At 40.3% G+C, this 17,630-nt stretch overlaps 1 protein-coding gene across 1 annotated transcript in view; it reads right to left on the minus strand.

The window, feature by feature from the left end:
• Positions 1-17,630, minus strand: part of MEGF10 (multiple EGF like domains 10) — a 113,691-nt gene continuing 96,061 nt past the window's right edge. Inside the window, exons 17-25 of the mRNA XM_083403709.1 lie at positions 14,578-14,706; positions 10,736-10,864; positions 8,637-8,765; positions 5,960-6,196; positions 4,648-4,775; positions 3,967-4,090; positions 3,561-3,605; positions 2,978-3,184; positions 1-2,345 (exon numbers count right to left, since the gene is read on the minus strand). Of these exons, the coding sequence (XP_083259835.1) occupies positions 2,185-2,345; positions 2,978-3,184; positions 3,561-3,605; positions 3,967-4,090; positions 4,648-4,775; positions 5,960-6,196; positions 8,637-8,765; positions 10,736-10,864; positions 14,578-14,706 (1,289 nt within the window). The 3' untranslated portion in view covers positions 1-2,184. The remainder of the gene's footprint in view (positions 2,346-2,977; positions 3,185-3,560; positions 3,606-3,966; positions 4,091-4,647; positions 4,776-5,959; positions 6,197-8,636; positions 8,766-10,735; positions 10,865-14,577; positions 14,707-17,630) is intronic.

Consider the following 17,630-nt stretch of genomic DNA (forward strand, 5'->3'; position numbering starts at 1 on the left):
GAAAAGAAAAGAAAGATAGGCTTTATTTGTGAGTTTCTGTAACACAATACAAAAAGATTGTAGATCTATTCCAACACCATACCAAACCTATTCTACAGCAAGGTATCTGTGTTGCTCAAATTTTTTAAAAAAAACCACACCCCACAACCCCAATTCAATTTTTGTCTTTTATATTTGCATGGTCCGACAAAGATTACACACCTTTAGTACGTGTAAAGAGGCAGGATGCCGAGGGCTGAAACAAGCTATGGCAATGCCTTTTGATGGAGAGTAGCTTAAATAACATTGAGTAAAACAAAGTAGGGCATATTTCAATTTCAGTGCCCCAGGAATACATAGTGGCGAAAAAGAAAAGCTTTTATATCAGTAGTTGTTTTCAGTTCCATTTGTTGGATCATAGTCACAATGGTTCTTTGAATTTAACAGATCTAGTACTGGGAACCCAGCATATTGTACAAAGGTTGAGAACCAATAGCAGAACATTTTACTAACATGCTCAGCAGTGGTAACCTAAAAGACCTAACTTATTACTTATCAGCTTTAGGTTTCAGATGTACCATGGAGATGAAATGAGATGTTGCAAACTAAACAAAACATAAACGATTAGACTTAATACATCTTTCTCTGTCCCCATTATGGCTAGAAATAATCTAGCAATGGAAAGTTAAATTGTCTACATGGAGAGGGGGCAGGGGAAAGAGAAAGAAAGATTTCTTTGCCATTTTTATCTTTCAATGACACTTCAACTATAAATTGGCTCACACAAAATGTTCCTTTGGAACAGAAAGATGACACTTCTAGGGTGAAAACATTAGTTGAAACTGTTGATGGGAAATAATGTGATTTATTTCTTTTTAATACTGTTTCTTGTTATGAACATTATCCCTCGCATTAACATTAAATCAGGTTTTTTTTAAAAAAATCTGAATAATTTCAACAGTTTACACACTAGTTTAAGATTACTTTTCTAGCCTATCTCTGGTGGAGAAACTGACATTATCTAAATATTTTTCTTCATAAAAAAACAGTGCTTCTAAAGCAGACATAATGGGGGGCATTGACAAAACTACAAGGGTCAAAAATATTATATTTCTGCACTGTTATTCTAAAGCACTAGAAAACATAACTACATTATTTTAAAATAGAGATACAACTTAATGAAATGTGGGGTATATGTGCCAAGTTATTAGCAATGCAAAAGACCAGCTTAAGCATATTTTCCCTAAATCAATTACAAAAAGAAAAGGTGCCTTTCTAACAAGTACGCACAAAGATTGATCAAACATTGTTCTTATTCCATGTTACAAGTGCTACTTGTTTATAAAACTGAAACCTTCTCTTGCATTTAAAATGTACAGCATACACTACGTTTTGCCTTTTCTCTTACCCACTCATTCAATCCATTTTGACAAAAATAAACCATCTAACACACATGTTTATGGAACAATTGCTGATATGTTATGCATTATTACTTGCATAGAGCAGAAACTTTACTCGGAATTGCTAACCGTGAGTCTCAATTGTGCCCATAATTTGGCAAGCGCCGGTGCCAAAAATCACATTTTGGGGCACATAACCTTTAGCCATATTTATCCAGGATTTCCGAGACATTCCAAACAACTCCTGTATTATACTTCCATTACCAGCAATGGAGTAAGTATTTTGCCTTGGCTTTCCCAAATCAATCCAGCACTGTAATCGGATATGCTCTAAGACCGCATCTCTCCTTACACGTGGAAAGAAAAACCAGCAACACATTGGTTTCTTTTCTTTTCCAGAGTAACTAGTAACTCAGATGATGTGGCTAAGTGAGTATTTGGTAGGTTGTACAGTCTTGGCTGCATGTCAACTATGCAAGCTGAGCTAGTGAAAAGAAAATTGCCGTCCATTGTAGGAACAACAACACAGCTGGCACAAGAATCGTTCTCAAGCTTGTACCTTTGAGCCAGTACAGGTTTGGCATTTCATTCTCTAAACATTAATTGCAATGGAAAAACTGACAGGGTCTTCCAAGCCTGGCGCCTATCCATCTGCCATGAGTGTATACAAACCATAGTTTGTTTCTCCTGGTTTAATGTACAGCAAAATGTTTACTGAATGCAGATGGTGAAGTAGAAGAAAAGGGATCACTAGATCCTAGTTCTCCGTAAGAGCTCTGCTATGCTCCAGAATGTGCCTCCGGTGTCATTCGCTGCTTTCGTCTTTCTCTGAAGATGCAGGACTATCGCGAACAGGCAGCAGGTCATAATGAGAGGGGATGTGGCTGTTTTTTGGCAGATCGTAAAGATCTTGGCTGAAAGGTCCCTTGTTATTAAACGTTCCCTGGATAACGCTGACTGTAGGTTCTGCAATAATAAAAACATACAAACACATTGGTGCTCCGATACTGGATGAACAATCACAACGTTTAATGAAAATTAACGTAGTAGACTCCCTCCTTTGGCAATCTTCACAGAACTTTAGCTTAATGGTTGTCACCAATTTGATTTTAGTTAATTTTTATAATGAAATGTTTTTAGAATGTTGCACTATTTTATTGTTGTTTGCCGCCCTGAGCCCGGCTTCGGCTGGGGAGGGCGGGATATAAATGAATTTTATTGTTGTTGTTGTTGTTTTCTGTACTTTAAAAGCCTTCAATATTTCTCGCACAGCATCAAACAATCTTCAGTCACATTAAAGAAGACTGTGAAATAACTGTAACTCAGTACATATTCATGAAAATGCAAGCTAACTACAAAATTAAACATACCCTAGTATGTATATGGATGAAGGGCAAGGGGCTAGAATATTTTTACTAAATAAAGACATGAATGAAATACTGTTTTTCATATGTTCATCTATTACGCATTGTGAGCTTATGCCTGGTTCTCAGTTTAGCCACCCTTGTGTAAAATACGTATTATTTTTAACTTGAGAAACGCTTCCAGGATGTGCATTTGTGTGTACAATGATGGCAAAACACTCTGTCAGGACTCACCAACTTCATAGACATTCTTGTTGGTGGAAGCAGAGTTACTAATTTCTGCATAGGCAGAATCCCTTCGTGCTGGAGACTTCATTTCAACATATCCACATTCTGTATGTTTTGGTGTCAGTGCTGGCGGGTCTTTAATAGTGGCATAAGGATTTTCAGAACTGCTTAAGGAGCAGTTACTTAAATTGTATTCAGAATTCTTTACTAGATCTGAGAAAACAGGGAAAAAAATGTTTTAATTGTTCTCTTCAAAGAATAATATATTTTAATGACAAAATTAAGCAAAACGCATATGATCTTTAAAAATTAAACGGTCTTTTTGCTTTTTGGCAAGTCTCCTTTGACATTTTCGGATTTCATATTTTAACACAGTGAAACAAACTAATGAACAAAATGATATCCACAATGCTCCTTTTCAAGTAAGTTAGAGTTAGACTCTAACCCAGTCTATTGTGGAGCTCCCGGTGAGCTCACATGCAGGACTGATCAGGCCCACGGGCTGCTTAGCTTCAACAAGGCTGCAACATAAGATGCCCCAAGACCATTCCCTGAGCCCCAATATATTTAGATCTGTAAGAAAACTCACCTTTCAGAGATTTCCCTGTACAGCCTCTATCGATTCCAAAAGCTCCTGTAAAATATTGAGAGGCATGACGGCATTAAATTGGGATAAAAACAGCAGCGTTAAATTCCCAAAACAGTCATTTTAAAAATCTATTGCAATTTTGTCTTTTCATTTTAATGCACAAGTTTGTTGGTCATTGTTGCCACCCTAAGGTCTGTATAACTGCGTATATTAAGAGTCTGCATTAATCTGCCTGTATATCATAGTCAAATTCCCAGAAGCCATACTCTTGGGGAGATAGCTGGAAAACATCACCACATTCTGCTTGCAAAGAGAGATGGAAATGACGCATATTGTCTTCCCCCCCCTAAAATACAAATTGTAGTGCACAAAACTGGCATTATTATTATTATTATTATTTCTGTACCAAGCTCATTGAGGTAGCCTCCATGCTTCCAGTCAGCAGGTAGGGTTCCTGTGTAGTCCACAACAGGGCCTCGCTTTCCAGAATCCACATTTTTAAGATTCACAAACAGTTGGTTGTTGTTTGACTGTTTCAAATAAAGACAGAAGGCAGAGAATGAAGATGGCAATGGCTCGGCAACATTTGTCATAGAGAGAGCAACTGTAGTGCAAATAAAAAGATATGGTGCTTTATACATGTAAAGGTAAGGTAAAGGATGGTTAAGTCCAGTTAAAGGCGACTATGGGGTTGCAGCGCTCATCTCGCTTTCAGGCTGAGGGAGCCGACGTTTGTCCAAAGACAGCTTTCTGGGTCATGTGGCCAGCATGACTAAACCGCTTCTGGCGCAACAGGACACCGTGATGGAAACCAGAGCGCATGGAAATGCAATTTACCTTCCCGCCGCACCGATACCTATTTATCTACTTGCACTGGTGTGCTTTCGAACTGCTAGGTTGGCAGGAGCTGGGACAGAGCAACAGGAGCTCACCCCATCACGGGGATTCGAACCGCCGACCTTCTGATTGGCAAGTCCAAGAGGCTCAGTGACTTAAACCACAGCACCACCCGCGTCCCCTAACCTTTTATACATGTAACATACCAGGAACAACATTCCCTAAGTACGTAGCTAATGTATATTTTTACCTTTGCCAGAGTCATCCTGTCCATGTTGTTGGCATTCACTTGGTTTGAACACTGCGTTAGAGTGTGATAGCTTGGGTTGGAGAAGTAATGGCTGTTAGCATTGCCACCATTACTGTGAGGCATCGTCTCTGTGAAAGGAATGAAAAAGTGAGTGCTGCGTCATTGCTCATCCTTGGCCTTATGCAACTATGCTGAAGAACAAGCCAACAGTTCGCCTAAAATTAAAATACAATATGGATTTATATGATCAATACAGATTGTTCTCTGTTCCTAAAATGCATTTTCCTCTATATGATACAATCCCACTGCCTTTCAGATTTTGACTGATAGGAATCTCCTGTCTTTCTTGTGTCTCTATATATCTTCACTTTCTCCTCCAGTTGTCGCTCAAGCTACTTATAGTCTCTCAGCCACTGCTGTCTGCTTGTTTCACCAACCTCTTAAACAGGATACAGACAAAAACGGATATGTTGTCTTCCCTCTCCAAACCGTTTCTATGAGACAAGCCACACAGAACACTGGTATCCTGCTAGTTTCTCCCTGCTTCGCATGCTGGGAGTCAGCCTTGGGGAAATTTACGGCACTTTTTTCACACAGCCCTCCCACTTCCCTGAGTTAAATTTCTCCTTCCTCCTTTAACCACAGTTGAAAGTTTACTGGAAGGAATATTAACTTCAGTTAAGGCTAACCAGCTTTTTCCTTAAGCCAGAATGCAAAATGGTAGAGTGATTCTCTGATAAGCATCTTGATGGGTACAGTCCTTGGCTAGCCATGTTTGACAGCGTCTATTGTAGCCAAAAACCATGGGCAAACTTGGCGAAAACATTTTTTAGAATCATAGAATCGTAGGGTTGTAAGGATCATCTAAGTCCAACCCCCTGCAATGCAGGAATCCTCCGTCAGTCCTAGGTTTCGAACCCACAACCCTGGGATTAAGAGCCTCGTGTTCTACTGAGCGACCTATCCCTTGGAGAGACTTGCGCTGAAAGGCAGCATATACGGTAAATAGTTTAATAAACTATCTATCTATGGGTATAGAGCGGTATACAAATTTAATAATAATAATAATAAAAATAAACAGATAAGGGGTGCTGCTTGTATAGAGTCTTTGCTATAGGCACTGTGTAACCACAGAAATTGCTGACATAGTAAAGTGTTACTAATCACCTGTAAGTGCATGAAAATACACAGCATATGAACTTGATAAAGCTAAAAGAGGATAAACAGTTCTGAAAGTCAGAGAAAACGTGCCGTTTGCTAAAGTATGCACTCAGCATAGACAGGATTAAGTTTTGTATCACTGTGTTCCTACCTGAAATACTGTAGTCTGTATTGATGACCCTCATGGCAGGAGTATAGGTAACTGCAGGCATATTTGTTTCCTTCCCCTTCTGCTTTTGCCTATAAATGATGAATAGTGCTAGCAGGAAGAGGACGACAAGGACAAGAATAATTATGCCAGCGATGGCTCCAATCTGGTAAGAATCAGCAGGGATGGCAGCGCTAGTGCGGCTTAAGCTGTTCAAATTCCCCACTATAATTACTCCAGCTGGGAAAGAAGAAAGACAAGATGCATGTAAGACGTAGTTTTAACTTCAGTGCCTATTCAGTATGTTCAATGGGGCTTACTCCATATTAATACACTAACTGTAGTGCCACATCCTCTAAGCAAAAAGTGAACAGTTGTTAAATAAAATGCAGACGATTTCCACACAATTTGATGAAGTGCAAGTGCCTCAGAGAAGATCGAGCAAAATGATCCACACAGAAACATGAAGTTTGGGAGCCAAATTACCACTCCACTTTATCAGGCAGCCTAGAATACTGTACATTTCTAGGGGCAGGTAGGAAGGAAGTACCTAAGACTGCAAGTTGAAACATACCGACAACCATTTGTGCATTAACCAGCACTGATATGTTCTGTCGCTATTTGTAATGTTCGCAAAGAAGAAGGAAATAACATCGGAGACGTATATTATAGTGGGGAAAAGATATATGCACTAAGTATGTATCAGAGGATCGCCAAAGCATGTGTCATCAGGACGCAACATCATCAAAGTTAGAAGTCATGTCATTCGTTATTCGGATCTAGATACCCCCCACATTACTTTCTCATGCTTGCGCTCTTGGGTTGGGGCAACTGGCTAAAATGTTTCAAACGGCTCTAATTTTGGTTCCTCTGTTTTATTTTTGTTGAGTTGGTTAAATGTTTAGTTGGGGTTGGCAGTTATTTTAATTTGGGTATAACTGTAAACTGTTTAATATTGTTATTGTTGTTGGTTTCTATTGATGTATATTGGTTTGTTTGTTTCTTGTAGAGGATATTTTGTTTTTTAATGTTTGATGCTTTGTTGTGTTCTTATATATGTTGTAAGCCGCCTAGAGTGGCTGGGGAAACCCAGCAAGATGGGCGGGATATAAATTTAAAAATATGTATTATTATTATTTATTACAACCAGCAGCAATCAGCAGGGTAGTCTTCCCAAAGCCAAGTGTCACTGGCACTGAGAGTTACTGAGAGAGAGAGACAGGTGAGATGGCAGGGCACAGGTATGCTAGAAGGGGCACACCAGCAGGATTTTTGGATTAGCTCTGCTGCCATGCTGTATTCTCGGTAACCAGCAGTGGCACTCAACATTGGGAAGTCAAGTGAACAATGCTATGCCCTTGACCACAACTGCCTACAACTCAATCCTATACATGCCTACACAGAAATTAAGTTTCTCTGGACTGCATTCAATTAAGGTTTACTTGGAGCACTGAAATTAATGTACATCGCTAAATTAGGCCCATTAATTCCAGTGGAGCTACTCTGAATAAAGGTAAGGTAAAAAGGTAAAGACCCCTGGGTGGTTCAGTCCAGTCAAAGGTAACTATGGGGTTGCTGCACTCATCTCGCTTTCAAGCCAAGGGAGCCGGCATTTGTCCACAGACAGGTTTCCGGGTCATGTGGCCAGCACGACTAAACTGCTTCTGGCACAATGGAACACCGTGACGGAAGCCTGAGCGAACGGAAACGGCGTTTACCTTCCTGACACAGCGGTACCTATTTATCTACTTGCACTGGTGTGCTTTCGAACTGCTGGGTTGGCAGGAGTTGGGACAGAGCAACAGGAGCTCACACCATCGTGTGGATTTGAACCACCGACCTTCTGATCGACAAGCCCGCTGAGTTCAGTGGGAATTATTCCCTGGTACCTGGGTACAGAATTGTGGCCTTAGTTATAGGTAAACCCTGTTAGAACAGCGGGACTTGCTTCTGACTGAATATGGATCCGATTGCACTGTTAGGCTGAAGTTCTGGTCATACTTGCAATTAAGCAGCAGGACTTGTGTCTGCATAAATATGCAAAGGATTGCCCTATAATGGCATGTTGCATCACCCTAGCATGACCACTTGCAGTGTTCGAAACTCCAATTGTTCCAGGTGCATTTTGCGGCAGGGAATTTCATTGGCGCAAATAGTTTCTGAGCTCTGGGCACAGTACTGTGCTTAAGATTTCAGATTAAAACTGCAGAGTGGAAGGAAAGGAGGACCTTTTTCTGCCTCCACGCTTCCACCTACTCTCTGAAGACTGGAGAAGAGACCCTCTTAAGAATATTAGGGGGGTGGGCAGAGGAAGGACTAGACAGTGTGAAAAATGAATCTAAGACTTTAGCGGCAGTTCATTCATTTTCAGCTTTGTATTCTTGCTATTTAAAAAGTGCACCGAGACATTCCATTGTTGCGCCCATAACCTAGGTTTAAGCTGCCATTTAGCTCCTAGCTTTCATATCTCAGTTTCTAACACTGACCACTTGTCTAATTAGGGTACTCCAGTAGAAGAAATACCCTATTTTTCCCTTCTCAGATTTTTATTTCTTTTTGGTGGGGACGGGGAAGTTAGGCCTGGCATTTTTGTCATCATTTTGCAATTCTTCTTGCAGCCCTGAATAAATACCAGCATTTCAAAGCTCGTTTTTATTTTGGCATTATAGGAAAATATTACCTTGGTCACATCTCGCTCCTTTCCACCCAGGGCTGCAGTAGCAGGTTCCTGTGATGTGGTCACAAGTTGAGTTGTTCAAACAGTCACAAATTTGCCGGCAGCCATAACCGTATGTACCTGAGGGGCATTCTGTAAAAAAGAATAACAAGGTATGAACAGCAGCTTCCCACCCACCCCTTTTAGCCTATTCCAGTTTGTGCTCAGCTGAAATCTCTCAGTGACGGTAACCATGACTGAGTAAATCAGAACTGTGTGTAACTGAGATCTTTAATTGGTTAGCAATGGAAAATGAGGAGGCAGCACACCATACGATTAAAGAGCATTGCTGCAACACATCAAACCATTTTATCTCCAGGTGTTCTGCAGTTTTCTAGAGAAAGGCCAATGAATAAGGCATTAAATGTATTATGATTTAATGTAATATGCTTATGGAATAAATTGTTTTTATCTTATTAATGAAACTTTTAGATGTTCCCAAATTAGAATGTGTACATCATCTTATATAACACTAGAATTAATTTTCCCTTGTTGCTCTTTCGAAAGTCTGGCATGTATAGAATTAAAAACTCTACGATTTGCCATTTTCAAACCTCCTATTGTACTTTTTATAGTTTACTGCAAGAAATCTTGTAGATTTCCCAGGCTATCCCTAGGTGGCAGTGTTTCATTGTGCAAGTTCAAGAAAAAACAGCCCCAATCGATGTGTTTAAAATATGTTCACAAATGCATATCAAGTATGATTGAAGCATATAGGCTTAAAGAGGTTCCATTTATTCAGTAAGAGAGGGAAGCTGACACTGTGCTTCTTAGAAAGCGCCACTCAAATCCAGAGTGTTAGGCGGCTAAGAAACCAGACAGATGGCAAGCTCACAGAACAAAAACAACTTCTTCAGTTTTTCTTCTGGTGCCACCTATTTTACAAGTTATGCCTAGGTAGATATGTTTTATTCAGATTGAAGTTCAGTCTCCTGGCTATGAACTGTAAACATTTTGTACCCCTGAAATGCACATTTTAAAAGAAAAAAAATAGCATAATTATAGCGATTTGCTTCCTCTTTGCGGTGTGTCAAAAAATAATTATTCTCAGAACAATGAAACAAAAGTAACTCTTTGAAAAAGGATGTTAACAGTCACCAGTGGTCTTGTAGAAGTTCTTAAAATCTACTAAGACACTGCTGCAAGGAGCCCTACATACATGCCATATATTTAAAGCACATGACTTTCCCCCCAAAGAGTCTCAGTTTCTAAAGGGGGGCTAGAAATGGTAGCTCTGTGAGGGGTAAACTACAGTTGCCAGGATTTTTGTGTGCTTTAAATGTATTATCTGATTTAAATGTATGGTGTGCAGATAGGCTGGGTCCCGCCGGAGTAGAAGAAGCCCCCAGCCCAATCTTATACATGTAAGCTCTATTTGCTTTGATGGTATTTACTTCCCTGTGACTCTGGTGAGGGTTGCAGCCTCAAGCATTTCACTACCTATTTTTATTGATTGATTGATTGAATTTATATACCACCCTATACCCAGAGGTCTCAGGGCGGTTCACAGAACAAACTCAAAATATAAACCCACAAAATACAGTATCACAAAAAAAAACCCACAACCCAATCCAATCAACTAAAGGCCTGGTTAAAAAGGAATGTTTTTGCCTGGCGCCTAAAGGTGCAAAATGAAGGCACCAGGCAAACTTCCCTGGGGAGAGCATTCCACAGATGGGGAGCCACTGCAGAGAAGGCCCCGTTCTCGTGTTGCCACCCTCCAGACCTATCTACTTTTAGTTTCATTGATTTCAAGGGAGATGGGGGAGAAATAAGCAAAGTCACCAAGGCCCTCCACCAAATCTGTGAACTGAAGGAGCCTCACAAGGCAAAGTCTCGACTCAACCACTCACTGTGCATTCAGTTTCACTTAACTCAATATGTGTAACAGTGAGTTGCAAGCCTATACTATGGATGTGTCTTAGGAGAAAACCTCCACTAGCTGTCAATATGGAATTTTCACAGTCTTGGCTTTGTCTTGAGTATGAAAAACAGCTTTGTGAGATCTAATCCACTTATGCATTTTCCCTTCACTATGTGCAAGGACCTTGTTGCAAACATACTCTGTTCACAGTGTTTTCCCATGAATCCTGTGCGACATGTACACTGCCCTGAGATGTGATCACAGTCAGCTCCATTCTGACACTGGCAGATTAATGCACAGTCCTTTCCATAAAACCCCAAAGGACATCCTGTAGGAGAAAGGGAGAGAGAGAGAAAATAAAACACTCTATACTTAAAACTAGCTTTGCGGCTTTTTAATAATATATTGAATGTTACCATAACTGACACACAGAATTTATACTTCCCAATTCATTTGCCAAACAAGATAGGAAGCCTGAAAGTGATTATGTGAATAATATTGGTCACATTACTTAGAAAATAGCGGGATTTACAGTGCAAATTTAGTGGGAAGCAAGGACTACTGAGTTGAAAGGTGCTTAGCCCCAGGTATACATAATACAGTGCTGTGATTCTTACTACTTCCTTAGACTTTCAATGTAATGCCAGTGGGATTTCAAGTAAACTGAGAAACGGAAAGGGATGACTTTTCAGTACAGTGGTACCTCAGTTTATCAACTTAATCTGTTCTGGAAGTCCGTTCCTAAATCGAAACAGTTCTTAAACCGAGGCATGTTTTCCCTAATGAGGCCTCCCGCCTCCGGTGCCCTTCCACTGTTCTGATTCTGTTCTTAGACCGAGGTAAAGTTCACAAACTGGGACATTACTTCTGGTTTTCTGGAGTTCGTAACCCGAATTGTTCGTAAACAGGACTGTTCTTAAACCGAGGTACCACTGTAATGCCATTCTTTGGACATACAGTGGTACCTAGGGTTACATACGCTTCAGGTTACAGACTCCACTAATCCAGAAATAGTGCCTCGGGTTAAGAACTTTGCTTCAGGATGAGAACAGAAATAATGTGGCGGCGGCGTGGCAGTAGCAGGAAGCCCCATTAGCTAGAGTGGTACCTCAGGTTAAGAACAGTTTCAGGTTAAGAACGGACCTCCAGAACGAATTAAGTTCTTAACCCGAGGTACCACTGTATATCTTACAGAGAATTCCGGTGCACAAGACAGAGGAGGGGATCCCACACAGATATTCCATTTCAGTCTGAAGACTTATTATTCTAGACTCAGCCAATTTCTATTTTGCGCCAGTTTGTTCTGTCCCACTTTTATTATTTGGTGGACTTTAAAAAATTACAGAACTGCACAAAGAATAGCATTTAGATTCTACTCATCTTTTCCTAAAATATGCACTTCGTGTGTCTCCTAAAATATACATTTTTGTACAGATTTATCTGCTAAATAGCATATTTATGTTCATTTCTTTAGAACTGAAACTGCATTGCAAAATTTGGAGAAGAGCACAATCTGACTGACAGCGACATTCCTGTCCGCATACAATTAGGCAAATTAGGTCAGTTTGCTTCAAATTGTTGCCCAAGTGAATTCCACCTCCCCATCCCTAATTACACATAAAGAGATCGTCATTCAAAATCAGCAAGCAAAAAAATCCTGAGCACTGATGGTTCAAGCAGCACAGAGCAACCATATGGCTCTGCAATAAATACATGGGCTTCTTCCCAGCATTACTGAGTTTCTGTGCTTCAAAAAATGAAGTCATGCCCTTATTATAAGCGTGGGTGAAGGGCACTCAGCGGCCAAGATCTTTTGGAAAAATATGCTGACATGCAAAACAATCTTCATTCTCAATGGTGCGAGGGGACTTCCATTTATTTAAATTTATATACTGCTTAATTGCAGGAAAAGGCTTCAAAGCAGTTGACGAAAAAGACAGAGCAGTAGAATTACTACTTTAAAAATCACAACTGTAATTTAAAAAATAAAGAAGGGTGGTATACTGGTGGTATTTGACTCCTGCCAAGTTGGCAAATATGTATAGACAAGAACAAATACCTGCTGGAAATGTAAAGAAAAATGTGTGGTGGACTTGTAGGGCAACAAAAGCTTTCTGAGAGATTATATATAATGAAATGGGGAGAAAATGCTTAAAATAACCTTTGTTAAGAAGCCAGAAGCTTTTCTATTAGGAATTACAGGTACCGACATCCCAAAGGAACAGAAAAGACACTTTATGTATGGAACAATAGCAGTCCAGATATTACTAGCCCAGAAATGGGAAGAAGACAAAGTCCCTACCAGAGAGGAGTGGCAAATCAAGCTGATGGACTATGCAGAGATGCAGAGATGGAAAAACTGACTGGAAAACTCAGAAGTCAAGAGAAAAATAACTTTATAAAAGAATGGGGGGAAATTATAAGTTATTTAGGAGACCACTGTAAGAGGATGGAAACATTAGCAGGATTTTGATCTCACTTGTAGTGTAACAATTACCATGCATAATATGGTTTGATATAAAAATTGGAGCATGGAAGAATATGCAATAATAAAATGTTTAAAACGGGACTCCATGGAGGGAGTGGGAAGAAATCCTGAGATTCAGGGGAATCTCTTTTTATGGATATGTTTTTTGATTCTTTGTATAAAACTTTGTATTTGTAAAACCAAAGAAAAATGATTTCTAAAATAAATAAAATAAAAACATAAAGAAGGTTAAAAGCGAAATAAAATAGACTAAAATAAATGAAAACTCCTACAAGCTTTCTAATCATCTGGGCAGGCTTGTCTAAATAAGAATGTTTTCAGCAGGTCAAAAGGAAAACGGTGAAGATGCCTGGCTGATATCAATAGGAACAGCAAATGGTCCAAAGCATAGCTGTCAAGCGTCCCTTATTTGGAGGGACAGTCCCTTATCCCAGCACCGTGTCTCGCTGCTGTCCCTTATTGATGGGTGTCCCTTAAATTTCCCGGGTTTCAAAGGAAGCAGCTCCTCTCCCTCCCTCCCTGCCGGCCAGGGAGGAGGGAGGCTCCAACTGTGTTTCTTGGCTGCCTGGCCCGCCCCCCTCCGGCCTCCTCTCACCAGCCTAAGCCCCTGGGAGCCCCTCCCCGCCGGGACTGGCGGGAGCCTTGGGCCCTTCTGCCACCATCCTCCTTGCGGCCGCCGAACTGAGCGTCTCTGCCTGGGGCCTCCCCTCTGCCCGTTGCCGCTGCTCCCGCTCCCGCTAGGCCGTACTGCGGCTGTGCCGCTGAAGGACCCGGATGAGATGGGCAGCCTGGTATGGCCTACGAATTGCTGAGGAGCCATGAGAGGAGAGTGAGGGCAACCATAGAGAAAGCAGTTCAGAGAGAGGAGGAAGAGGAGGAGGCAGAGGCGTGGGCAGGTGTTCCAAGGGCTACAAGGGAAGGACCGCAAGCGCTTCTCCCATAGATTTGTAGTGGTAGACCAGCATAGATGGTCTGATCTGCGGGTTTACTTCGGGCGCTATTTCCCCTCCCCTTCCTCCTGCCCCACCTGATGGAATTGAGAGCTGCAGATGGAGCACAAGAGAAAAGATACAGAACTGCAGCAGCATCTTCGTAGCTTAGACTTCGTTTTGCGCGAAAAGTGGTTGCTGCTTGTAGTTATTTAATTGCAGTGTTTCATTGGCTGGTGTCTTGAGCAGCAACCTCTGGAAATGAAGGGCTAAAAACCAGCGCTGCTCCCCAAATTATCTGGTCCCTTTTAACTTCTATTTCAGCTGGCTGACTAAAATCCCTTATTTTGGCTGCTGGTCCCTTAATTTCAAATCTGTAAGTTGACAGCTATGGTCCAAAGGCAAACTGTGCTTGCTGATAGAATGAAATACTGCGTACCTTGTTTGAGTGTATATATGTCATTACTTGCTGTCTTGCCTGCGATCAGCTCCTGAATGCATCCCCCTTATTTGAAATTACCCAGAGGTGCATGCATGTTCTTCTGGCTCTCAGCTGAGTCGCTGGATTATACTAACAAACTCTTTCTAACACGCCGCTGCGGAGAGAAATATTAGGGAACTCACTTTGGGTGCAGTAGAGACCAGTCCATCCGGGTGTACATTTACACTCCCCATCATAGGCACTGCAGCGAGCTCCATTATGGCAGTTGCAGGTATGGATACAATTTGGGCCCCAATGGGAAGGAGGACAAGCTGAAACAATTAAAAAAAACCCCAGTTAGTCTTATTTGGCAAAACAATAACATGGCTCTATAGGACTTTGCTGCTTAGGCCAGGTCACTACAGGTGTTTGTGAATATTATTCATCTTATAATTTCAAATCAGAACACAATTTACAAATGTGATTTCTTGGTTGAACTCGGATTTTTATTATAGTTTTACAATGTTTACCCATCAGCTCCCTATGTGGATTTTGGTATTTCCAGCAGCACAATATATACATTTAAATAGTGGCTATATTTAACCCTGCTGCAGTGTAAGGCTAATTTTCTTGTCTACAAAATTGTATTTATCTAACTCCGTGTGTACAAATTATGGAGCAGGGCAAACAAGTCAAAAGCAGAAACATCCCCCCCCCTTTTTTTTCTGTTTAAGCCCCCAAATGTCATAGTGAATAAACTACAACTGGTTCAGCTTTATACAGTAAGGTGTGCAACAACCACAAGATTTTTTGGGGGCCCACGTCTGATGCTGCTGAAAAAAGCCCACTTCAGTACAAGCTGGTTTGTAGACTGCCTGCTTCCATTTGGGATCCATTAGATACTGCTTCTTTTGCCCTTTCACTACTGGGAAATTCAAAAACTGCTGTAACTATTTTTCCTTTTGACAGAAGCGGGTAATATTTGCAAGCATGTGAACTACTGCACAGTGAATAAAAACCTGCTAAATTACAGGCAAATGGGTCCCAAGCCTTTTTTGATATGAACAAACACATTTCAAGTTTTTCTAGAAAAGGAAACATCAATAACTTCTTAATTTTGGGAAAGAATTGGAGGAAATGTGCATGCAAGGCAATCCTTTCTAAGGGTAGAATCCTGCCAAACTTCAAATGGATAGATACCATGGTTTTCCTGCAAGAGTTGTGGTTATAGTTTTTATATGCATTCTCTCTCTCTCTTATATATAAAAACACACATACACATGTCATCTCTATATGCCATTTTGGAAAATGAAGCTCCTGACAAAATGGCAAGACATTTACTAGGTCAGGGATTATTCTGCCTAAGCAGATATGAATACAGAGTTGGCAACCAGATCTCTAGGTCTGGATCTTTATTAAGTAGCGACTGTTTTAAATTGGGGTTCTGTCTGCAAGCAATAACAGCCCTTCTGTCTTGTAATCAAGAAGTATTATTACCCAAGGTAAAAGATAAAGGAAAAGGACCCCTGGACAGTTAAGTCCAGTCAAAGGTGACTATGGGCTTGAGGCACTCATCTTGCTTTAAGGCTGAGGGAGCCAGGGTTTGTACACAGACAGCTTTCTAGGTCATGTGGCCAGCATGACTAAACCGCTTCTGGAGCAGCGGGACACCATGACGGAAACCAGAGTGCACGGAAATGATGTTTACCTTCCCGCAAAAGCGGTACCTATTTATCTACTTGCACTGGTATGCTTTTGAATTGCTAGGCTGGCAGGAATGGGGACAGAGAAACGGGAGCTCACCCCATCATGCGGATTTGAACCACCGACCTTCTGATAGGCAAGCCCAAGAGGCTCAGTAGTTTAGACCACAGCACCACCCAAGACAGGCTTTGGGATAATACATTGGAATGGTTTCAGTTGGGAGCAGTCCGTGACAACTGGTAATCTGGCAATTTTTCTTCTTGTGTTGTCACACTGTAAATTATTCCTAGGTACCAGTTTGATGCCAACCTCTCTCTCTTTCTCCCCTCTGCACCCCATTTTATTGGTTGAGTATTACTTTTATTGGCTGGGTACTGTTAAAATGTTATTTAAAGTTATTTAAAATGTTATTTACATAAAATGTTAATAACATTACATAATTACATAAAATGTAATTTTACGTAACATAATTACATAAAAAGTTATGTACATAAAATGTTATTTAAAGTGACCATGCAATATTAATTATGAACAATATACCATAAAGGGAAGGGACTTGTCATCTGAACTCTTAGATCCACTGAACCACACCAGCAAAACACATTATCAATGTGAAGAACAGCCTTCATTGGAAGCCACTAATGAGGTTAGGATCACAGTTCTTTGCCTGGGGACTAATTTTTGTTTTCATCAGTTCCCCAATCAATAAGTCTTTCCATGTCATAGCTTTTTATTTATAGAACAATCAAGACAACTGTACTGTTGTTAATGAGTTGCTATATAGCTGTACAACACCACCCTGATATTTCATGAGAGGGCAGTAAACAAGTTAATAAAGAACCATTATGCACATTCAGATTTGATTTGTACAGATCTAAGGACTAATGCAGAGTAGGGTTATTTACAGCAAATATAGTTTGCTTGTGTATCATTTGGGGTGGGCGAGTGTCCATGGCTCTCAGGCTCATTTTTTAAAATTATAACTGGGAAAAAATATAATAATTAATTTGTCAATTTGGTTCTAATTCTTCTATGGGGAAAAGCTGGTGAACAGTTTAACAAGTAAGAATTCTTAAGTCACATATGCAGAAATCTTTAAGAAGTCTTCGTAGAGGTCACACTTTAAGATGATGGGATCATTACTTTCTGTAAGCCTTATAGTATAAGAACTAAAGGTCTTAATGGAAGTCAAATAAAAATTCCCCTTTTCCTTGTCTAAAGGTCAGTCATGGTAAAGATTCCATTTCATTCTACTGGCATCTTTTTCTCCTATTGCCCTATATTAATTCCCCATTATGAGAAAGTAATGGAAGAGAATCCAGTATCCAGCAATGAAATGTACTGATGAATTCTGAAACTACAGAGACACAAAAATCTGAAAGTCTTTGAATTAAAATTTGCCTAGGAGGCAAATGTAAAACCTTAATTTATGGGAATAAACATTAAAATAACTAACAAAAACATTTTGGTAAAACATTTTAGTACTTGTCCCAAAAAAGAGAAATGGGTAAATGATTCTCTATGGGTATTTTTAACATCTAAAATATAATAC

The sequence above is a fragment of the Podarcis tiliguerta genome (genome assembly GCF_965153285.1).
Source record: "Podarcis tiliguerta genome assembly, chromosome: 11".
In the NCBI taxonomy this organism is placed as follows: Eukaryota; Metazoa; Chordata; class Lepidosauria; order Squamata; family Lacertidae; genus Podarcis; species Podarcis tiliguerta.